General features: G+C 36.9%; 1 protein-coding gene across 2 annotated transcripts in view; it reads left to right on the forward strand.

The window, feature by feature from the left end:
- Nucleotides 1-24859, forward strand: part of PRRG1 (proline rich and Gla domain 1) — a 164795-nt gene that overhangs the window by 80620 nt on the left and 59316 nt on the right. For both annotated transcript variants that reach the window (XM_068534000.1, XM_068533999.1), the window contains exon 3: nucleotides 16329-16489. In XM_068534000.1, coding sequence (XP_068390101.1) covers nucleotides 16329-16489 — 161 coding nt within the window. The remainder of the gene's footprint in view (nucleotides 1-16328; nucleotides 16490-24859) is intronic.

Consider the following 24859-nt stretch of genomic DNA (forward strand, 5'->3'; position numbering starts at 1 on the left):
CAACACATTCCTTCTTGTTTTCATTCTTCCTTTTCAGAATGGTCATCAGGTTATTAGCAGGGAGATCATTCGGTGCTTGCTTTAAAAGGCGCCCCACCAAGTATTTGTTTAAATGGTCAGGTAATTAATAGAGTTCTTGCTAAAGGACAGGGCATGGTACTGTAATCTGCAAAGATGGGCATGTTTCCAACCTGGAGATGAGATAAGGGAAGTGCTTCAAAAGAAATACTACTTTTACAAACACATGGAAGCCTGTAATAGCAGCACTTTGACTGTGTTAAGCACTTTAAAAACATCCTTAGAATCCTGAATCTCAAAGAATCTATCCTTTACACTCTAAGCTTTACTTAGTTTGTCTGATTATACTTGTTAATTGCTGAAAAAAAGGATGCTTAGTGAAAAAAGAGGTGCTTCTGTGGGCTCTTTTTTTCCTTTTCTGGCAGTGTACAATGGAGTTTTTAGTGGATTTGGCAAAGATTCTCACAAACATAGCTCAATGTGTCATACAAAGGGACAGCAGGGGAAAATATCACAAAGACATGGCACTAGCCTCATTAATTAAGGAGCCATGAAAACAAAGAACACAGCTGGGAAACCATACAGTATAGATGAAAAATTAAAATGAAATTGAGGTGAATTTCTTTTAGTATTCTTTGATACTGGATGAAGAAATTATTTATAAAGATGTGTTAAAGGACTCATTCTTTTATTTATGTGATATGAAAAAATTCATAAACAAATTCTTACAAATTGTGTCCATTGTATGTGGCATTGAAATCCCATTTAGTATATAGGGATTTAGTATTTAGCTAGAATTTAGTATTTAGGACTTTTATGAATATATAATTATTTTGATATTAACAAGTATCTGTAGAGCATTTCATAACTCGTACATATTTCTCCTTCATTATCTTATTTGAGTTGTAAGAGAACCCTATAATGTAAATAGGGATTATTATCTTCATTTTATGTATTATAAAACTGAGGGTCATGAGAGTCTTATCTAAAGTCCACAGTTTATAAATGAAGAGTCAGAAGACAAACCTAGGTCTCCTTATGTCATATCCAGTTTTTATTTTCTTCCAACAAATTGTATTCTGAACACCCTAGTCATCAGCAGTGTATAAAGTTGATTAAAAACTTAGGAGCTATCTGATGCTGTGAAAGGTATGGAAGAAAATATTTTCTTAGAACTACGATGATATTCATGTTTCTCACAGCATGGGGAAGTGAGCAGATAGGAAAAGAGAAATGGCTCAGTGTTCATCAACATTTATGGTAACAGCTAAAAACACGTGTGTCAGATAGTGGAGTGCCTCAAATATCAAAATCCTCTGAGCAGCGGTGGTCCATGGCTGCAGTAATTCAAAGGCAGCAGCAGTGATTGGCAGTCATCAAGCTAGATAACAAGATAATTCAACTCAGAAGCTTGCTGTACACTGCCCACAGTGGGAGGTGCCCAAAGTAAGGGGCGTAAGACACCACTTCTGTGGTGAAAGTCACCCTTCTTGATTGATAGGTTTTTATATTTGTGGTTCTTCATAACACAAAGAATAAAATACAGCATGGAATACCAGAACAGCATGTAGACAACAAGGGGAGATGCTGTTACAAAAAAACAACAGCATGTATAAATAAAATTATGTGTAAGATTTTAGTAGAGAATTAACGTTTTCACAAAGAAGAGAATGTAAGGATTTTGCAAATATGTATATATAGGCTTACCAAATATTATGTACATAATACTAGAGAGTATTTATCCGTAATCATCTTCAGATGGAAAGTAAAACTTTATCCTACCTTTTCATCCCCGCCCCTCCCCCTACCCCCCTGAATAACTGGTACATTCACGATAAAATGACAAAAGTCTCAGTATTCCACAAAGCAATTTCTTGGGAGTTGTCTTGCTGAAAAATTTGGGGGTTGTTTTTGTTACAATGTTTGAGTAGAATTTGACTTTGAATCACACCTATTTTCCATCTCATTTTTTTCTGTCAGAACACACTTCTCTTACTGCATATTTTAAGTGCTATAGCAGCAATTTATGGTATTTATTACTCTAATATGCAGTTATGATGGCTAATTTCACTGTCTTTACCTTAATAACAAAGCTTCTGGAAGAAATTCATCATGTTTCCTCAATAATAGCAAACCACAAGATGTTCCTACTTGTCTTTTACAAAATAGGAATAATATTTAGCCATGAATCTTCAAACTGATTAATTTTGCTTTGTTGTATAGAAAACAATATCTGGAATAGCTGAATGATAGTAGGCAGACAGGTCTTATTTGTGAAGAATAATTAACATAAAAATATAAAGATACCTTAGCATTTTTTCTGTTTCTCCTCTTTCAGTATTTAATCTTTGGAGATAGCTTTTACCTAGCCTAGGAGGTAACCCTAGGTCTATAAATTCTTAATCTGCAAAGTCAGTTTCCATCTTCATTTTCCATGCTTAATGGTAACATGCCCTTGATGTCCTAGTATACATGAACATATTGTTGTGCTGTAGAGAAACAGAGACAGTGCTACCAGTTACACTCTTTTTTTATTATTATTAAAACATAGCAGCATCATTCCTTTGGGTCACTGGACATACTTGGCTCCTTTAGTTCAAAGAACCCAAACATGTCCCCTCCACTTACTAAGACTTAATGGAAGGAAAGATGGTTTATAGCTACCACAGTAAATTTCTAAGCTCTTTGAGTCACTGCTAAACTACTGTTCAGTTGAGGCCAATCCTAAACTTTCATTCTGAGCATACAGCTCCATGTTTTCAAACAGGGAATGAGTGTTCAAACTGACAAGCCTTGTAAAGTGACTGTCTCGTAATGTAGTGCCTAATTTTATTTGACAGCTCCCAGGTTTACAGTTCAAGTGAAGGCACACATTTAAAGACAATTATTTCATTTTCTGGCCTATATTAAATCTGAGAGTCTCTCTATTATGGTAGCATATTCATGCCTCTGCAGTTCAGATGATGTCACCAATTTATCGTAAACCCTTGTCTAGCTTCATAATTTTATAACAGTAAAACAAATCTGTTTGGGGCTGACAACAGCCATTATTTTTTCCTGGCAAGTTTTCCCATCAGAAAAAAAATGAGCTTACTCTTTAAGGGTCAGGCTGCTTTTTTTTTTTTTTTTTAAACTCATTATAGTGCTTGATGCTTTTTGTCTTTGATGCAATCCTCTCTGCCTTTTACCTATTCAAGAAGAAAATAACTTTGGTACGTAAGTTTAGAATGGTTTCTCAACCTTAGCACTACTGACATTTTTTTTCAAAATTGAGGCAAAACACATAATGTAGGCAAAACAATTCACATAACATAGAATTGACCATTTTAAAGTGTACAGTTTAGTGGCATTTGTACAGTCACAATGTTGTACAACTATCTTGTACCAAAACATTTCCATCACCTCCAAGGGAGACCCTCTACCCATTAAACAGTCAGTCTCTATTTCTCCCTTCCCAGGCCCTGGCAACCTGTGATCTGACTTCTAGCTCTATGGATTTACCTATCCTAGATATTTCATTTAAATGGAATAATACAATATGTGCCCTTTTGTTGTGTCTGGCTTTTTTCACTTAGCATAATGGTTTTTAGGTTTATCCGTGTTGTATAAGTACCTTATTCCTTTTTATGGCTGAATAATATCCCATTGTATGAATATACTACAATGTGATTAGTCATTCATCAGTTGGTGGACATTTGTGTTGTTTCCACCCTTTGGCTATTCTAAGTAGTGCTACTGTGAACCTCGATGTACAAGTTTTTGAGTATCTGTTCTCAGTTCTTTGGGGCATACATGTAGGAGTGACTATTGACATTTGGGGCCAGGTAAGTCTTTGTCGTGGGGCCTCTCCCCACTACATGCCAGTGGCACCTACCCCCCCAAGTTGTGAGAATCAAAAATGTATCCAGACACTGCCAAATGTTCCCTGGGGTGCAATGTCTCCCAAGATTGAAAACCACTGATTTAGAATAAAGGGAAGGAAATCTTTAGAGATAAGCCATAATTAACATATTATGATTTTCATAGAAGTAATTCAAGTCTAAAGGAGAGCACTAGAGTTGGCCCTCTGTGTCTGCAGGTATCCACGGGTTCCACATCCATGGATTCAACTAACCATGGATCAAAAATATTGGAAAAAAGTAAAAATTCCAGAAAGTTCAAAAAAGTGAAACTTGAATTTGCTGCATGCCAGCAACTATTTACATAGAATTTACATTGTGTTTCCAACTATTTATGTATCACTTACATTGTATTAGTTATTATAAGTAATGTAGAGATGATTTATAGTATATGAGAGGATGTGCATAGGTTATATGCAAATACTATGCCGTTTCACATAAGGGACTTGAGCATCTGCAGAATTTGGTATCCATAGGGGGTCCTGGAATGAATCCCCCATGGCTACCAAGGGACAAATGTATATGGCTGTCAACAGAAATAATCAATAAACTGATCTATGATAGGAATAGAAAGAAGTTTTATTTGAGCCAAACTAAGAACTATAGCCCAGTAGACAGCAGCTCAGATAACTCTGAGGAACTAGTCTGGAGAAGCATGGTTTTCAGCACAGTTTTATATCTTGTCAGAACAAAGAACATCAAAGAAGTCAGGGATCCATTCCTTCAAGATTTCAAAACAACAGCCACAACAAATCAGCATATACACAGGGACTCAGTATGGCCTTCGCACCTGGGAAGGGAGTCTTATCATTGAAGGCATACCAGCATTGGTGACCCAGGAAGGGAGGCATTTCATCTTTGTTTTTAACATGGACATTTTTTACTTCTGGCCAATGCACCCTTTTCTTTAAGGATTAAGGCAGATGTACAATGCATGTTTGATAGGCCACAAACAGGCTGTTTTAGTTAGCATAAAGTTCGAGTTAAATCATATATAAGCCAGAATGACTTTCCCATACCGCAGTATGTGAAATTTTCTTCCATTATGGTTCTGGAAACCAAGGTGTAGTCCTGGTCCTATAATCAAGCAGCTGTGTCCTTGGATAAGTCACTTAACCTCTGGATTTCAGTTTTCAGTAAAATGAAGGGATTGAGATGGATCAGTGGTTTCCAGTGTTGCTCAGTGAAGCGCCAGGTTTTCTAAAGGGGTCCCTGAGGAGCCACTATGAGAGAAGGGGAGGAAAAGAGAGCACTCCTGGTATGTAGTACCTCCCCTTCAGACAGAGCAAGCGAAAGTTTGAATTCTATCATTTCTAGAGCAAATTCACATGTAAATAACATTGATTTCACCAGCGAAAAGTCATTTCTGAAATCCATGTGCTAATTAACAAAGGCACTAATTTGTCAATGAGACTCCATTTCTGAAATCCATCATGCTCTGCTGTTTGTGCACAGAAGAGAAAGATAGCTGAATACTATCTTTGAGTGCTGTCTGAACAACCACCTCTGAAATGTGGCTTTTTGATTAAATGTAGTATGTGTTCTATTAGGACAGTTATTCACTCCTAACATCTAGATTACAGCTAACTGTCACATAGATAATACCATACTGTCTATGTTGACAGATTGTGAAGCATTCATTATAACATAGAGTTATGTATTTAAAACTATATTTCATATTTGCTGAGTCTCTCTACATGCCTTTCCCCCCATTAAATGGTGATTGTTATAGTTGTTTCCATTTTCTTCCATATGGGACAGAACTGTAATCAGTGTAAATCAGATCCATAAGCTAAAAACAAAGTTTTATGGCTGTGACAACTATAAACTCTAAGACTAATGATATTCTTGTTGATAATAGTTGAGGCCCTAGTGATAGGAGAAATACCTATCTTCGGAATTCCCGTATTTTCATGATTCCACCTGATTGTGTGCTTAATTTTGTGCAAATTAGACCATTTTCTAATTCCATATTTGTTTGTTTCCTGTGGGTAAGGCACAGCCCCTAGTCTATAAATATCATGTGTTAGAGTACCATACCATACATTTAAACCAATTATTGCAATTACTAGCAATTGCTAGTAACTTGATTGCTGTCATCCTTATTTCATGAAGAATTCTGTTTGATAAGGCATTATGAATTGTAAAACTCCTTCAAAGAAAATTTGGCCTTTTACCTTCCTTTGTGGGAGAATCTATTAGATCTTTTCTCTGTATCTCGTTATTCTTTACAAAGCGTAAAATCGTTAGACAAGAGACATCTGAATATTTGATGTAAAATTTGGCTTTTAAGAAAACCATATTGAGTTAGCAAGACTCACTCGGCAGGGGGGAACCATATTTGTTTTGTTTTTAAAAAATATTGACTTTATAGACGTACGTTACCTGTTTTGTCTTCTCTCTTATAGAAATCCATTTCTGGCATTTTCTCCACACTTATTCCAGGAAACCTGCCTGTTATCATCTGGCGTTTCATTACATACCTCCGGTAGCACAAAGATATCTTTTTTTAAAGTCTTAGGTAGTGATCATAACCACTACATTGTCCTTAAGAAGCAGGTTCAGGATATTAAAGATATTAATTACTTCTTCTCTCAAACCCTGAGACTCCCCACTCTCACTAGCTCAGTCCTGTAACTTCACATTATTTTTCAAATATCTCAGTCCTTGAGTGGGTTTCAGCTTCCTAGTTCCTGTGAATACATATACTACATGCCATTCTAACTAAGCTATAAGTTTGTGACAACCTGTTTGGGCACATGAGCACCACTGTACAACAAATTCTGAATTATAAACCTACCTGCTATGAAAAAATTAACCTTTAATTTCCACAAATAGGTTACAGTGGTGAAATACAATTGGGAAATAATCTGGTTTTTCCACCTCCCTAACTAATAGGAAGATAATCCAAATAGGATCTTTTTATTTTGCATAATATTGGTTTTTAGGAGGTGAAATGTCACTTTAGAATTCTAGCGAGACTTTGTTTTTCTAGGGAAAGTTATATCCGTCAGTCTGTGATAAGAAATGCCTATTTAATACCCATTTCAGCAGAAAAAAACCTTGAAGGCATCGTATGCATGCACAACTGAGTAAATGATGGTATCAAAATGGCTTAGAAGCAAGAAAACAAAGAATTATGAGTATGACACTTCGTAAGATTTTCTTTTATAGTATATAAATCTGAGCGCAGGATTTGGTGTGCTCCTTGTTGATTTTTGCTTCTTGTTTGTTTTTTGTTGTTGTTGTTGGTTTGGGGGATGGTGGTTGCTTGGCTAAAAAATAGTGTATTCATATACCCAAAGAATTTGGATGTGATACACTACTCCCACGTAACAAAAATCTTTCCAAGTATAAAACTTCACGGTCACAACTCAAAGGACCTAAGAAATCATATATATACAACATCTTAGGTTCACAAATTAGGAGACAGGCCCAGATAAATTAAGCAACAAATGCAGAATCATGCAGCCAGGTTAGTGCCAGAGCTGGACAGGAATCCGCATACCTGACTACAAATTCGGGACCTTTTCACCCTACCATACTCTTCTCTTTGCCTGCAGTTTCATTTGTTTCAATAAAGGGCTAGTGAAAGTGGTGAACGGATATTGGCTTTCTCAGACTTCAACAAGATAGCCTCAAAAGGCAGTTTTCATATGACTAACAGAAGGCTCAAGTAAGTGGATAGCTTAGCATCTTATGCAGTCTTTTATGAGAAATTCACAACTAAACAAGATATTAGAGATTTATTCAGAAAAGAAACATAGCTTCCTGGTTAGCATGTGGACTCATTATAGTTTCAGTCTGTGGCACACCAACATTTACACAACACTGTCTAGGAATAAACTTTCCATTTGAATAAATACATTTTGCAGATTGCTCATGCTCACCTTTTTAAATTGTTAAAAAAACTTTTTAAAAACTATTTTTATGGAAATAGTTCTAAAATAGATCATATACCTTACTGCCTTCTTAAACAATATCGTGAACATCATGTGGTCCTTTCTTGGTGACTCAGGTTCACCATCATAAACATAATCCCAGCTTTGGGAGCTGTTAGTGTGAGCAGGGTTAGGACCTACTCTAAATAACCCTCAAAGAGCCTTCTGTCTGTCTGTCCTCTTGTCTTCAGATTCATCAGCTTTCACTTCTTGTTGCTGTCAGTGTGTTGATCCAGTTCAGCCCACCCCTAGTCCCTTCTACTTCTACTTCTCTAATGTGCAATGAGGCTTTCAAGTCTTATAGCCAGGCTCGTGGATGAGGGTTGAGTAAATTGATCCTTGATTAGTCTAAGGGAGCTGAGGCTCCCCTGTAGGTAAAACATAAGATAAGTTATAATGCATGACCTTGGTCATCTTTTGTTTCTAAGTTTATGAGACTGGATTTATTTGAGTGACTTCTGCATAAATAATGTCTTACTGTCCTTAATATCCACAGTGATTATGTCAAATATTGAATAGCTACCTGAACTATCAAATAACCCAAGTATCAATGGAAAATAATTTATTTAGTATATTTTGTTGTAGCTACTCATTCATGATTCGCTGAACATATATATCTGTCATGTGTATGATTTTCATTTCTTAATCTGTCCTTCTTAAGAGCTTCTTTGTGATCTATTATTAAAATTCTCATGATGATAGACTATCAGCATACATTTGATCAAAACTGAAGTTAGTAAACATATAAGGTATGGTAAAGGATACTTGCTTATGAGTTTCTTACAGAATCAAGTCCTTCTAAATAAGGACCAGAAATAGTCCTTAATTTACATTCTGAAGAATTTCTGAAATTTTTAAATCTCATGATATCCTCAAACTAGTTATGAATCATCAAAGTAGGCACTACTCAACATTAGCTAATTGAAAGGACCTATGAGACTCTCATAAGGCTTTAATAATGGCTAAAGGTATGGTGCAGCCGGAGAAAGATGGCTCCTAAGGCCATTTTTAGTCACACAGGGCATGCTTTTTCTTCTAATTGTGAACAGTCGAGATACATGCAAGATAACCTTGGTCTCAGGGGAGCCAAGGCACATGTTTACTGAGAATCTTTGATACCCAATGGTCATACAGATGAAATTAGGCTGCATACCATCAGTGCAAACCATCAATCTATACCTTTTCAATAAACATTGTAGACAAGCTAGTACAGAGTGCCTCCAAGGGCTTTAAACAGCACTTTATAAAGCTAGTACATTTCATCCCAATCTTGACCAAGGGGACCAAACTTCTAGGCATCCCTGGAGTTAAACATACAGACTCACTGAAAGTTAACCCTATCCTTGATCATCTATTCTTTTATTTTCTAAGTGTATTTTTTTTTTATCGTCTTGGTAAATCTCTTGTTTTTCCTTTAATGGAATAACTGCCACCATGACAGCTGTCATGGTGACAACAAATCACACTCTTGTTTATTGAGCTCCATTTTTTGCCAAGCTCTGAGCAAAGCACTTTATGTCCATTACCTCATTTATAACTATGATGTCGGTGCTGTTATTCCAATTTTACGGATGAGGAAGGAAAGCGTAGGGTTTTTGCTTTCCTCTCATAGCTGTTTGCTTTAACAACTTTTTCTTACTTTCTAAATGCGTAACTGATGTGTACCATTTAACAAGCTTGGAATACCAATGAGGTCACATTCGTTACTCAGATTAAACAGCCACAGCCCCTGGAAATATGAGAATGTCTGTCTTCCTTCCCTGACCAACCCTATTCCCATGGGAAATTGAAGAACTCTAGGGTTGCACCTTAGGTCTAGAGGAGTACGCCCTGGGAGGAACAATCAAGATGGCGGAGTAGTAGGACATGAAGCTCGCCTTCTCCCACAGATAGAGGAGTATGCCCCGCCTCCTGCACTGAAGAAAGATAATGGAATGCTAGGTGCATTTGTAGGAAGTCCCCATCCTCTCTTGCTCTTCATGTTCTTGCTGTTGTTGCCGGCGTATAGTCTTACATTAAAACCAGGGCAATCAAACCAGGCTTTCTGGGGCTTCCCTGGTGGCGCAGTGGTTGGGAATCTGCCTGCCGATGCAGGGGACACGGGTTCGAGCCCTGGTCTGGGAGGATCCCACATGCCGCGGAGCAACTGGGCCCGTGAGCCACAACTACTGAGCCTGCGCGTCTGGAGCCTGTGCTCTGCAACAAGAGAGGCCGCGATGGTGAGAGGCCTGCGCACCGCGATGAAGAGTGGCCCCCGCTTGCCACAACTGGAGAAAGCCTTTGCACAGAAACGAAGACCCAACACAGCCATAAATAAATAAATTAAAACTAAAGAAATGGCTTTATTTAAAAAAAACAAACAAACCAGGCTTTCTGGTACCCAGGACAATTCCAAGGACAATAGAGGAGTCACTTTGTGAACTGTGGCACAGGTTGCCTTTGCTGGGCTGGTAGTAATTACCAGCAGCGCTGGGAAAAGAAGAGGGCACCTTTCTACCCAGCATTTCACTCACCTGTGCTCGCTCCATAACACAGGAGGCCCCATTGCCCAGTGTTCCGGCTACCTAGTGACCCTGTTGTTTCATTTTCATCTCCCTGGCCTCTTTCCCAGGCAAGCTCACAGAACCAGAGTGGCTAATTGAGGGAGACCTTAGGATAACCTACAATTGAGGGGTGTGACTGGATGGGGGGGGACTATACTATATTCTTTTCCTGCTGGCTCTTAATCAGGGCTACAGTAACCCATGTGACAGGTTTCAGTAACTGTAAACTTTCAGAAGGGATCTCAGTTTCCTTCCTCAGAGAAGGAACTTCCCAGCCCATTCAAGCATGGTGTGCCAGATGTATTTGGGAGAGCAGTGGCAGGACTCCATCAGCCTCTAGAACCCCTAGGTCAGAGGTTCCCAAACTTTCTGAGTTTAAGGCGCCCTTAGTTATTGCAGTGACTTTTTCACAGCAGCCATAGGCCAAAAGAAATGCCTAATAGTTCCATTTATTAAGTAATTAGGTCCAAACAACTTAATAGGTATTTATATCCTGACAGCTTGGTAGCCATTTGAAAAAATAATACAGGCATACCTCCTTTTATTGCACTTTGCAAATATTGTGGTTTTTTACAAATTGAAGGTTTGTGGCAACCCTGTGTTGTCAGGTAATAGTTAGCATTTTTAGCAATAAAGTATTTTCTAATTAAGGTATGTACATTGCTTTTTAAAGACATAATGCTATTGCATACTTAATAGTCTATAGTATAGTGTAAACATAACTTTTATAAATGCACTAGGAAACCAAAAAACTCATGTGACTCGCTTTGTTTCAATATTTCTATCTTAAATAGCCATGCAGTTACTTACTAATTGGATGTGTGTACCTGTTGGGCACCGCACAACTTCTCAAACCTTCTCACTTCTTGTCAAACACAGCACTTTTTTTTTTTAAAATCATAGCCGAAAATCCAGTTTCACAAAGGAAAGGAATGTAGAACTATCTAATAATGAAACTGTGAAATTACCTTAAGCTCATAGTTTGTGTGGTGTCCAACAGATGTTAAGTATCAATGCATTTCTCCAAAAATGTAAACTATCCTGCACATTCTTCATGAATTCACTGCAGCACCCTGGGGAGCCAAGGTGCTAGTTCCTTGCCAAGCCAAAAAGCATCTGGCTGTGCCCTCTTCCCACAACAGTAGTTGTCCAGCTACTCTCCCTCTACATAAGTATTACGGCAAATCAATGGTTCTTTCAGAACAACAAAAATTGTGCTCCAAGCGGAGCCCAAACAGAAGTACTGTACAAATTTCAAAAGGTAGTTTCTCTTGCAGAAGGATATTCAAGTGCTGTCTCACTAGAAACTTTGCAGTAAATGTACTGATTTCATAATCATATATTAAGTTTACGATGCTGCCTTCCCAGCTTCTAGTCATTCAGATATCAAGTTTCTCCCATTCTGCCTTTTCCTTTATTCCACGCTTATTGAATCATGTTCTGTACCAAGGTCTTTACTAGGTATTATGAAAGACAGATGTTGGATCAAAATATTAATAATACATGGGCCCTGCCCTCAAGTCTTGAGGGGGAACCAGACAGGCATACCAAAAATTATAATAAAATTACAATATACTTTAGTTAATTGCTATAATTGAAGTATACGTAAATACTGAGAGTCTGTAGCAGCTCTGTCTAACGAAGTGGGGAGTAGAATCTGGGGAAGGTTTTTAGAGGATGTTACATCTGAATGGAATAGGAGTTTGCTAGGCAGAGGAAATATTAGGTACAGAATTATGGAGGCATAAAAGAACCTATATGAAGGATGGTAAGATTTGGTTTGACTGAGGAATAAGGTACATGATGGGTGTAGTGGCCAAAGAGATCACCCATATTTCACATCTGTCCCTTTCTTTCCCTTCCTATTGCCACCATTCTAATGCATGATCTCATTATTTCTTAACCTGGTCTGTTGTAAGTAGCCTTTTTCCTGGCCTTTATCCCTCCATTTTCTCTTCATCCTACCCCCAAATCTGTTGTACTTGTACATTTTTCTAGGTTATTCTCCACGAAGTATTGGTCTAAACTCTTGAATGCTGTCAAATAGTTTAAATATCTTAGCCTAACATTAAATGCCTCCATGACATGGCTATCAGGCCCCTTTCCGGTTTCATTTCCCTCTCTTCCTCTTTTGAATCGTGTACTTTGGCCCTACTGACCAGCTCATATTCCTCGTCTGTGGCCATAGGTTTATTCGATTTCAGGCCCTCACTCACTATTTTGTTTTCCTAGGATGTCTTTCCTCACCATCTTTGCATGCCCCAATCCTGCCAATTTTTAAAAGGCCAGCCCAAATATACTTTTCACTTGCCCTTCTCCAGGTCCCTCTCCCATCCCGAAACACACCTACCCAGTAGAAGTACGCCTGCCTGCTGACCTCAAAGAGCATCTACCTTGTTCATCTTGCGTTAGAGCTGTTTGTGTATCTCTTTTATCTTCATTATCTCTTGCACTGAAGAACCTTGAGGTCAAAGGCAGTCTCCTACTCATCTTTGTGACTTGTCATGATCTCATTGTACATAGTCTGTGTTCAGTAAATATGTCCTAAAGAAGGAATTTTGTTCACTTAAAAGAAAAATGTAAACATTTGCAACTTTAAATAATGGCTGTTTCAATGAATCCAGACCCAAGATTAGAGAACTGATTAGATAAGTGGAGTAGAGATTTTCCACGTGGGCTGTTAATTTTCAGGCCTTACCATCTGCTGTTTTTCAGCAAATGTACGGACATGATTTTGCCTAGATAAAGATTTTTGGCATTAGAATGTCAGTTTTAGTATGCTGCAATGCATTAAAAATATATAACATGACTACATATTTCGGTTTAAGGCAGTAATTTAGAGAGTTACTTGAGAAGCTATCTTATTTCATTTATTTTTATTCTTTTCTTTTGAAGAGAAAGCATGGGTGAGAGCTATTTATTTTGAAATTATGAAAAAGTAGTTAACGTTTTTTGAATTAATATACTTATTTTGTGGTCATTTATGTGTTTACCAGTCTTAGAGTTTAAATATTTTCTTTAGTAAGGGTGTTTCCTAACTGAATCTAAAGAAAACAGCTTAGGTTTTTCTTTATGTCCTTTAATGAGAAAAGAACATGTTTGATTAATACCTCAGTGTTGTGTTCTCAAAGTAAATTTACATTCTGTATACTTGCCACATCATGTAATCTCTGATGAAGGCATACACATGATTCTGGACAGCTGTGGGGTAACTCACACATTTTGATGAGAAGGAGGTAGAGGGAAGTAATCATCTTTAGTTTCAAACATTAAGTCCAAACATAAGCCCTAGCATCATGGAAATTGCCCAGTGTTTTAGGAAGAAATAGTCTGATCTTATCCTATAGGTCCAAGCTGCCACCTTCCCCTTTATTTTGTTTCCACATAGAAAGAATCCCAATTCTGGTATCACCCATGACATTTCCAAATTACCTTGATGAGGAACGGCAAATACTCTGCCACAACTTCCTATTCCCTAATATATGGCAGACGGAACTAATCTGTAACAATATCTTTCCTACTGGTCGGACTCTTACTCTAGGTGGTATCTTCTAATTGAGCACATTTGACAGGTGAGATAAAATCTACTTGCCAGCTTATTCCATCTAGAGTTCTCAGTATTATATCATGTTGCCTTCCAGTACAAGAAAATACACAGAAGGTGTTTGTGGAGTGCTCTTGGTAATCTGATTAGGCTGGAATAAGAAGGGCTGTGTCTTGCTGTACATTACCTTATAGTTGCTTAACCTTCTGAATTAGCCTGCTTTCTGGTTTCAAGAGTTAGCTGCTTTCCTTGACCCCTTTATGGAGATAGTGTATATAACATTTTCTCTTAGGAGAATTTAGGTTTCTTTTTTCCTTTTAAAAGCTTAAAATACATTATTACTGATTGGTTTATTTTCAAGAAAACTGTCCCAAAAGCCAAAGATGCGTTAGACTTTATTGACATATCTATTGTGTTTAGAAACAAGGAAGCCAATAGCCCTGATCAGTTTTGTACTTGTCAGACCACACTCAGTGTAGAATACAATATTTTATGAGGTAAAGACGGTACGGAGACGTCTGTCTATTTTATATGACCAACAGACGAAGGAACTAGACATGTTTATCCTAGAAAAGAGAAGCCTCGAGAGAAATCAGTTACTGTCTTCATGAATTAGTTGGCCTATTATATGGAAGAGAATTGTTTGTCATGGCATGAATAAAACCAATGGCTAGGAAGTTGTTAATTCAGTGAAATGTTCCTTGAAAAAGTGCTCCACAGTCAAATAAATATGACACATGCCTGTGTCATGTTCGTTTTCTGGAGATTTAAAATATATATTAAATGCATATTAAGGGTCCTGAAAAGTCATGCAGTAAAAGATCTTTTTTAAATTTGTTAATCCCAGCATTCCATAAACACCTTCCTCAGAACTAGTTTTCTAAGGAGCTCCCATTTGAGTAGTGGTTTCAAACTGTGGGAGTGGCACCAGCAGCACCAGCGTTACCTGGGATCTTACTAGAAATGCAGCTTCTTGGCCCTACCCCAGACCTATGGAATCAGAGAATCTGGGAGGTAGGCCCAGCAATATGTGTGATAATAAGTCCAGCATGGGATTCTGATGCTGCTAAACTGTGAAAAGCACTGATAGAAAATTCTACTTACTCTCCAACTCAACAGCATCCTTTTATTTTTTTATTTTTTAAGATTTCTTCTAATGATATTTTATGACTGTGTGATTAATTTTTATCGATGGTTACCCTTCTGAAGTACAGAAGGAAGGAAACACTTATGGAAGGCCTACTGTAGTTTTCAATGTAGCCATCTAATTGGTATCAATTTGGATACTTTAAAGAATCCTAAGTAATGAATCCGTATCTTCTATGAAGTGAAATACACATTTCTAAAATGAGGTAAACCTTAAATTCATTGCTATTGTGGACATTTTTAAAAGAGCATTTACCGTTTTTCATTTTACTTCAAAATGTTTTTTGCAAAATGTAGACCTTTTTTTAAAAAAAAATACATCTTGAAGGATCTGTAATGTGCCTTCTCTCATGTCAGAGGTCTTTAAGATTAGGGAATTTTCTAATTTGCATTAGCAGAGATTAAATTCTGGTAGCATTCTATTTATCTCTCCAAACAAGCAGGACAGTTTTAGAAAAATGTAATTGAAGTATAGTTTAAAATGAATCTGTACATAAAAAAAATAATTCCCCATGAGTATGCATATAACCATTGCCTTATTTTACTGGGTATCATAAATATGCATTTTGAATGTTTATATGAAATGCCCCTATAAGTCATGCGGAACAATTTTCTTTTTCTGAAGGACATTGAAATGGGGTTAAATATATTAAAGTGTCAAAATATATTTAAGTGCATTTAGAACAAAATTATTACTAATATCCCTTGGAATGAATTATGGCCAAATTTGTCTTAATTTCTTGATATTATTTTGTCAACTCTTCCTTTCATACAAGTAAGTGTTCTCTGGGTTTATATTAGGTCAACTGGAGTTTTATTTATTTTTAGTTAGGGGGACAAAGACTGATAGCCCACAGACTGGATTTTGATTTCACTGCTGCTGTCCAACAGCAGAACGCCTGGGGGCATCCTCTTACAGTTATAAGTACTGGTATCCTTATTGCTATATTTAAACACCCATGGTTGGCAGGAATGTGCTAAAGTCTAGATGTAACATCGTTAATCATGTCACTGTCCCTGCCCAGGGCAACTGCTACTGAAAGGACACACTCACATGATGAGGAAGACAGCAGATTGGTGGTTGAGAGCTGAAAGTCACTTCATTGCTGACCTAGAGAAAGAGGTTTAGGGTGTTGGCTATGTTTTCTAAAGAGTATCTAGCAGATTTCATCTTGTATATTAACTTTCCACATTTTTTTAATTACAATTTTATGCTTATTATTATATCTCTTTTTAGTTTTCCTCACAGGAGAAAAAGCCAATTCAGTATTAAAACGCTACCCAAGAGCTAATGGACTTTTTGAAGAGATAAGGCAGGGCAATATTGAACGTGAATGCAAAGAAGAAGTCTGCACATTTGAAGAAGCAAGAGAAGCTTTTGAAAATAATGAAAAAACTGTAAGTATACTGGCAATCTTTTTTAAATGTTCACAGATTTGCCTACCTTTGTGATGTATATTTGAAACCTGCATTCCCAAATTGTGTGCATTGCTATCATTTAAAAACTACCCTCCCGGGGCTTCCCTGGTGGCGCAGTGGTTGAGAATCTGCCTGCCAGTGCAGGGGACACGGGTTCAAACCCTGGTCTGGGAAGATCCCACATGCCGCGGAGCAACTGGGCCCGTGAGCCATAATTACTGAGCCAGCGCGTCTGGAGCCTGTGCTCCGCAAGAAGAGAGGCCGCGATAGTGAGAGGCCCGCGCACCGCGATGAAGAGTGGCCCCCGCTTGCCACAACTGGAGAAAGCCCTCACACAGAAACGAAGACCCAACACAGCCATAAATAAAAAAAAAAAAAAACAAAAACAAAAACAAACTACCCTCCCAAAGAACTAACTCTGAACGGGGCCTCTAACTAAGCCACCCGACTCTGCGGGTCGGAGGTCTAGTTTCACTTCCCTGTGTGCTGATCTGTCTTTGAGGGCTCCATTGCCATAGGACCCTGCTGAGTTGAGATCGATCATCTGAGCAAGGGGGAAGCATGTTTTACACAAGGCTTTGTTCGGGAAAGTTATAGATACCATTATGACCATACCGTGCTAAATCATGGAGAAAGTGCAGAGGAAGCTAACATATAGTGATGCTGTTTTAAAATGTTTTACTCCTTAGGTAGGTTTATTCCTAGGTATTTTATTCTTTCTGTTGCAATGGTAAATGGGAGTGTTTCCTTAATTTCTCTTTCAGATTGTTCATCATTAGTGTATAGGAATGCAAGAGATTTCTGTGCATTAATTTTGTATCCTGCTACTTTACCACATTCATTGATTAGCTGTAGTAGTTTTCTGGTAGCCTCTTTAGGATTCTCTATGTATAGTATCATGTCATCTGCAAACAGTGACAGCTTTACTTCTTCTTTTCCGATTTGGATTTCTTTTATTTCTTTTTCTTCTCTGATTGCTGTGGCTAAAACTTCCAAAACTAGGTTGAATAAAAGACCTCTATGCAGAAAACTATAAGACACTGATGAAAGAAATTAAAAATGGTACAAACAGATGGAGAGACATACCATGTTCTTGGATTGGAAAAATCAACATTGTGAAAATGACTATACTACCCAAAGCAATCTACAGATTCAATGCAATCCCTATCAAACTACCAACGGCATTTTTCACAGAACTAGAACAAAAAATTTCACAATTTGTATGGAAACACAAAAGACCCCGAATAGCCAAAGCAATCTTGAGAAAGAAAAATGGAGATGGAGGAATCAGGCTCCTGGACTTCACACTGTACTACAAAGCTACGTAATCAAGACAGTATGGTACTGGCACAAAAACAGAAATATAGATCAATGGAACAGGATAGAAAGCCCAGAGATAAACCCACGCACCTATGGTCAACTAATCTGTGATGAAGGAGGCAAGGATATACAATGGAGAAAAGACAGCCTCTTCAATAAGTGGTGCTGGGAAAACTGGACAGCTACATGTAAAGGAAAGAAATTAGAACACTCCCTAACACCATGCACAAAAATAAACTCAAAATGGATTAAAGACCTAAATGTAAGGCCAGACACTAAAAAACGCTTAGAGGAAAACATAGGCAGAACACTATGACATAAATCACAGCAAGATCCTTTTTGACCCACCTCCTAGAGAAATGGAAATAAAAACAAAAATAAACAAATGGGACCGAATGAAACTTAAAAGCTTTTGCACAGCAAAGGAAACCATAAACGATGAAAAGACAACCCTCAGAATGGGAGCAAATATTTGCAAATGAAGCAACTGACAAAGGATTAATTTTTTTTAATTACAAAATTTACAAACAGCTCATGCAGCTCAATATCAAAAAAACAAACAACCCAATCCAAAAATGGGCAGAAGACCTAAATAGACATTTCTCCAAAGAAGATATACAGATTGCCAACAAACACATGAAAGGATTCTCAACATCACTAATCATTAGAGGAATGCAAATCAAAACTACAATGAGGTATCACCTCACACCGGTCAGAATGGCCATCATCAAAAAATCTACAAACAATAAATGCTGGAGAGGGTATGGAGAAAAGGGGACCCTCTTGCCCTGTTGGTGGGAATGTAAATTGATACAGCCACTATGGAGAACAGTATGGAGGTTCCTTAAAAACTAAAAATAGAACTACATACGACCCACCAATCCCACTACTGGGCATATACCCTGAGAAAACCATAACTCAAAAAGAGTCATGTACCACAATGTTTATTGCAGCTCTATTTACAATAGCCAGGACATGGAAGCAACCTAAGTGTCCATCAACAGATGAATGGATAAAGAAGATGTGGCACATATATACAATGGAATATTACTCAGCCATAAAAAGAAACAAAATTGAGTTATTTGTAGTGAGGTGGATGGGCCTAGAGTCTGTCATACAGAGTGAAGTAAGTCAGAAAGAGAAAAACAAATACCGTATGCTAACATATATATATGGAATCTAAAAAAAAAATGGTTCTGAAGAACCTAGGAGCAGGACAGGAATAAAGACGCAGGTGTAGAGAATGGACTTGAGGACACGGGGAAGGGGAAGGGGAAGCTGGAACGAAGTGAGAGAGTGGCATGGACATATATACACTACCAAATGTAAAATAGGTAACTAGTAGGAAGCAGCCATATAGCACAGGGAGATCAGCTCAGTGCTTTGTGACCACCTAGAGGGGTGGGAGGGAGGCACGCACAAGAGGGAGGAGATATGGGGATAGATATATGTATACCTATAGCTGATTCACTTTGTTATAAAGCAGAAACTAACACACCATTGTAAAGCAATTATACTCCAATAAAGATGTTATAAAAAATAATAAAATTAAACGTTTTACTTCTACAAAAGAAGAGACATATCAGAACTCCCCTCCTCCCTCTGACAAGATACCTCTTCACCTCTCCTTACTCTAGACCAATTGCTATGCAAGGAGAACAGGGATGAGAAAGCACAAGGCAGTGGTATATATTCTCTGGAACTGCTTTATGGTAGGAAATGACATTACCAGTGGTTGCCATTATATAAAGATCCATTCCTGTACGCTCACCATGAAAATAACACTACATGCGAAACGAGTGATGTTAGATGTTATAAAGGGACATCAAATAATCTCAGGAGCAGTGGATGCAGAAGTTTTAAAGAAAGAGGATTTGTTCTCTTGTTAGGTAGAGAAGGATCCAGGGCGTAAGAGGAAGGAGTTCAAGGAGAGGTTATCAGAGAGGCAGCATTGCTAGATTCCAGTGTGCACAGCAAAGGTAAAATCAGTTTATAAAGTGATAAGCTGTGAGCATCATGGTTTTTAAATCTTAAGTCCCACAGTTAAAAACAGGGAAAAGAATACATCACCCATGATGCCATTATGCAATCACAAAGCACTGTTGGCTTTTTAATTTCTTTCCAGCTTTTTTCTTCTGTATCTGCTTACTTCTTGCAGGGTTTTTTTACATATTTTTTCTTCTTATTAATATATGTTAATTGTAGAGAAATTGAAAATGTAGTAAAACATAAAATGAATAAAATCACTTGAATTCTTAGCACCATCAGTTTTATAATTTTGGTATTTATCATTCTAGCCTATTTTTAGTATATAATTTTTAATAAGGACAATAGGATTATAGTATAAATGGTGCTTTGTAGCATGCAGTTTTTAATAAAAAACTAGCTCATGTACTTAAATGGAACTTAGTTTTTGATATTGTGATTTTTCAAAAAATACAAATTTTAGATATTCTGCTGTGGTTTTCATAAAGCTAATGACTTTTCATCCTGCTTTATCATTCTCCTTTAAAGGAAAGGTAAGAACTTTAGTGGGAAGATACTTTGAAACTATGTAAATATTTCTGTTCTCCACCAAACTTCTACCTACTAGTTTTTGTGTTTTTTTTTTTTTAGTGTTTAGTCTTTTGATTGCATATAGAATTTTGAGCCTGAATTTCCCTTCTGAATCCAGAACATTATTAAAAACAAGCATCTTTAAACGTCATTAGGCTTTTCTCCAGGTACTAGTATTTTTATGATCATCAAACAGCATTCTTAGTACTACATGAAGTATAATACTTTGAGATTGAACTATGGAATATGTCAGGACTTAAATAAACTTTGTAAATATACACTGGCTGTGGATCGTACACATTAATCAGACATGATTTCTGCCCACCTTACATGGCATTTTGCTCTCACATACATTTCCCCCCTCAGCTAAGTTTAAGTTCAGATTATCATAGAAATATGTATAACGGGTTTATTAAAAGTCCTAAGATTTGTGAGATACAAGTAGAAATCAACTTTTTTTTTCCTTTTCAGTAGAATTTCTCCTTCCACTCTTTCCTAGAGTTGATCTTGAGTGCAATCAGTCCACAGCTTTTTTATGTTGTTTCCCTTATTTTGTATTTTCAAATGAGTTCCAACCTTACCCACTAGTTTTAATGTCTGCTGTTGATAGGTCTTGACTGAATCAATTAAATTCTAGTTTAATATAACGCTAAATGGTGGATTTCTGACTCCATCATTCTGTGTACGTTTGTTAGTTGGCATTCCACTATGGGCAGGAACTTGCCCTTTATCTGTCTTTCATAGATCATTTTATTCAGTGAGTTATAATTCATTGCTGTCAGTGTTTTGATCAAAATGTCTCAAATTTGGTTAATGGAAGTTTCTTCAAACTGGCTTCTCTGTCTCTTTGACATGTCCCTATCAGTTCTTCTAGCACTTTTTTACTTTTTGGCCCAACAAGGTGTTCCAGGATAATCTTGTACTTTCTCTGCCCCAGTCTTGGAATTGGCTGTTTCTCTGAGGAGCCTTTCTTACTTATAGTTAGGAATAATATTTAGAAACCAAGATCTGGGAGCTAGCGTGTTCTCATTGCTATCAGAATATCATTGCTTCTGGGCCTTCCAGCAACAGAGCTAGGAAAATAATTACACACATATATGCATATAAATGTGTGTATGTGCGTGTGTGTGGTGTATGGACTTGCATATTCATCCTGCTGATCTCCGATTCCAGTACCCCTCAGGGTTCTTCTTTGTTTTCCCCATTCTGTATTTGTAGGTGCGATGTAGATATTCTTTGTAGATATTCTTCCACAACGAGGGCCCTGACTTTCAATAACATCAATATATTAATTCATTTGCCCAGTTCTACCACACACATACAGTGGTTTCAGAATTTTAATACCCATATCGTAATAGGGAGGGGAAAAACATTTATATTCATCTATCCATCTATCCATTCTGGAAGTCACTCCATATGTATTCACAGGGATTATCCTATTTTTAAAAATCTGTATAGTACTTCCTTGTAAGGATGTGTCACAGTTTATTCAACCAGTCTACTGTATTTAGGCATTAAGTAGTTTCCAGTATTTTTGCAACTACAGATAATGCTGTAGTAAATAATTTTGCATTATTGGAAGTATATCTTCAGGGTAAATTCTTAGAAGTGGATTGCTCGTCAAGGATTGGTGCATATGTACTTTTGTTAGATATTGCGAGAGTACCCTCTGTAAAGCTTGTACTATTTTACATTCCCACCAGATATTTGAGAGTGCCTATTTCCTCACAGTCTGACCAGCAGAGTGTATTTTAAAAGTGTTGACATTCTTTTCAGTCTTTTGGGTGTGACGTGGTATCTTGTGGTGTTTCAATTTACATTTCTCTTATGAGTGAAGTTGTGTATTTTGCCATGTGTTTATGGGCCATTTTTATATCTGTCTTGTGAATTGTCTTTGCCTTTTGCCCATTTTTGTATCAGATTTATGGTCTTTTTTTCCCTGAATTTTTAATAAGTATATTAGAGATACTAGCTTTTATTGGTGACATATTTCAAATATTTGCTTACAGTTGTCATTTATATTTTGACTTTGCTTATGGATTTTTCTCATGCAATTTTTTTTCATTTTCATTGTAGCCATAAATTAAAGAAATATTTTATTAAATCCAGATTTTTAATCATAGTAGAAAACCATCCTCTTATGCCCTGGTTATAGAGGAATTCACCCAATTTCTTCTAACATATTTGAGTTTTTACATTTAGATCTCTGATTCACTTACAGTTTATTCTTGGGTGTGGTGTGAGTTATGGATCTGATTTTTTTCACATAGCTATCCAGTTGTCCAAACACAATTTATTATGAAATCTCTCTTTGCCCCAGTGATTTAACTACCCTTTATCATATACCTAATTTCAGTATGTGCCTAGTCAATTTCAGGATTTTATATTCTAGTCCATTGGTCCATCCTTCTGCTCAAATGCCAGTGCCACACTGTTTTATTTATAGAAGATTTTCAGTATACTTAGTATAAATTAGAACTAGTTCTCCTTATAAGCTCTTCTTTTTCAGTGTTTTGTGAGCTATTCTTACATGCCTATTTTTCCATATAAATTTTAGTATTAATTTGTCTAGCACAGAAAAAAATCATTTGTCAGTATTTTTATTGGGATTTCTTTCAGTTTGTAAATTAATTTAGGGAGAACTAACATCTTTAAGATATTAAATCACCCTCTACAAGAAGAGATTTCTTTCTATTTGTTGAAATCAGTATTTCTCCCTTTCAGGAATGTTTTATTGTTTTCATCATATAAGTTTTGCACGGTTCTTAGGTTGGTCCCTAACTATTTCTTTGTTGCTATTGTACATGGGTTCTTTTCCATGATATATTCTAACTGGTTATTATTTATGAATGTGTAAGCTATTGATTTTTTTAAACCTTATTGAGTTATAATTGACATACAATTAACGACACATATATAAAGTATACAACTTGGTAAGTTTTAACATATGCATACACCTATGAAACCATTACCACAGTCGAGATAGTGAACAGATTCATCATTCCCAAAAGGTCCTTCTTGCCCCATTGTAATTCCTCCTTCCCACCTCTCCCCATGATCAAGAGCACCCCAAGGCAATGATTCATCTGACTTCTGTCACTGTAGATTAGTTTATATTTTCTAGAGTTTTCTATAAGTGAAATCATACATTATGCACTCTTTTGTCTGACTTCTTTTACTCAGCATGATTATGTTCAGATGTCCATAGTGCACATATCAATAGTTACTCATTTTTATTGCTGAGTAGTATATCATTATACATATATGGACATTTGGGTTGTCTCCAGTGCGGGGTTATTACAAATGAAGCTGCTATGAACACTCATGTACTAGGTTATTGATTTTTTTAAATTAATAAACCATATATTTATTTTGACTTGAGTTCTAAGAAATCCTGTGGTCCAAGTTATACTTGCAAGGATGCATTAGGTTTTTAAAAACTTTTGAGATAATTATAGATTCTCAGAAAATTGCAAAGATAATACAGAGAGGTTCCATGTAGCCTTTACCCAGTTTCCCCCAGTCATTACATCTTACATAATTGTAGTACAGTATCAAAACCAGGAAACTGACATTGGTACAATCCGTGTGTATAGTTCTATGCCATTTTATCACTTGTGTAGACTCCTGTAACCACCACTACAGTTAAGATGCAGAATTCTTTCATTTGCACAAAATCTCCCTTAATAGTCGCACCCCCCACCACCACCACCACTACCACCATCCCTAACCTGTGGTAATCACTAATCTGTTCCCCACCTCTGTAATTCTGTCATTGCAAGAATGTTATATAAATGGAATCATATATATGGAAGCTTTTAATATTGCCTGTTTACACTCAACATGATGCTCTTGAGTTCACCCAAGTTGTGTGTATATCAATAGTTCATTCTTTTTTGTTGCTGAGTAGTATTCCATGGTATGGATGTATCACAGTTTGTTGAACCATTCACTCGTTGAGGGACATCTGGGTTGTTTCCAGTTTGGGGCTATTTTAAATAAAGCTGCTATGAATATTTGTGTACAGGTTTTTGTGTGAACATGAGTTTTTATTTCTCTGGAGTATAACTGTTGTATGCTAAGTATAAGTATAGTTCTTTAGGATACTGACAGACTAAGTTGTTATTGTATAAATTACCGTTTTAAATTCCCACCAGCAGTGTTTGAGTGATCCAGTTTCTCTTCATACTTGCCAGCACTTGGTGCTGTTACTGTGTTTCCTTTTTTAGTCATTCTGATAGATGTGTAGTGATACCACATTGTGGTTTTAATTTCCATTTCCTTAATGGCCAGTAATGTTGAACATCTTTTCATATGCTTTCCATTTATATATTCTCTTCTGTGAAATCTCCTTTCCTGTCTTTTGGGTTTTTTCTAATTGGATTGTTTGTTGTCTTGTATTTTTGAGTTTTGAGAGTTTTCTGTATATTCTAGATACAAATCCATTGTCAGATATGTGTTTTGTAGGCTATT

This window comes from Eschrichtius robustus, chromosome X, assembly GCF_028021215.1.
Source record: "Eschrichtius robustus isolate mEscRob2 chromosome X, mEscRob2.pri, whole genome shotgun sequence".
In the NCBI taxonomy this organism is placed as follows: domain Eukaryota; kingdom Metazoa; phylum Chordata; class Mammalia; order Artiodactyla; family Eschrichtiidae; genus Eschrichtius; species Eschrichtius robustus.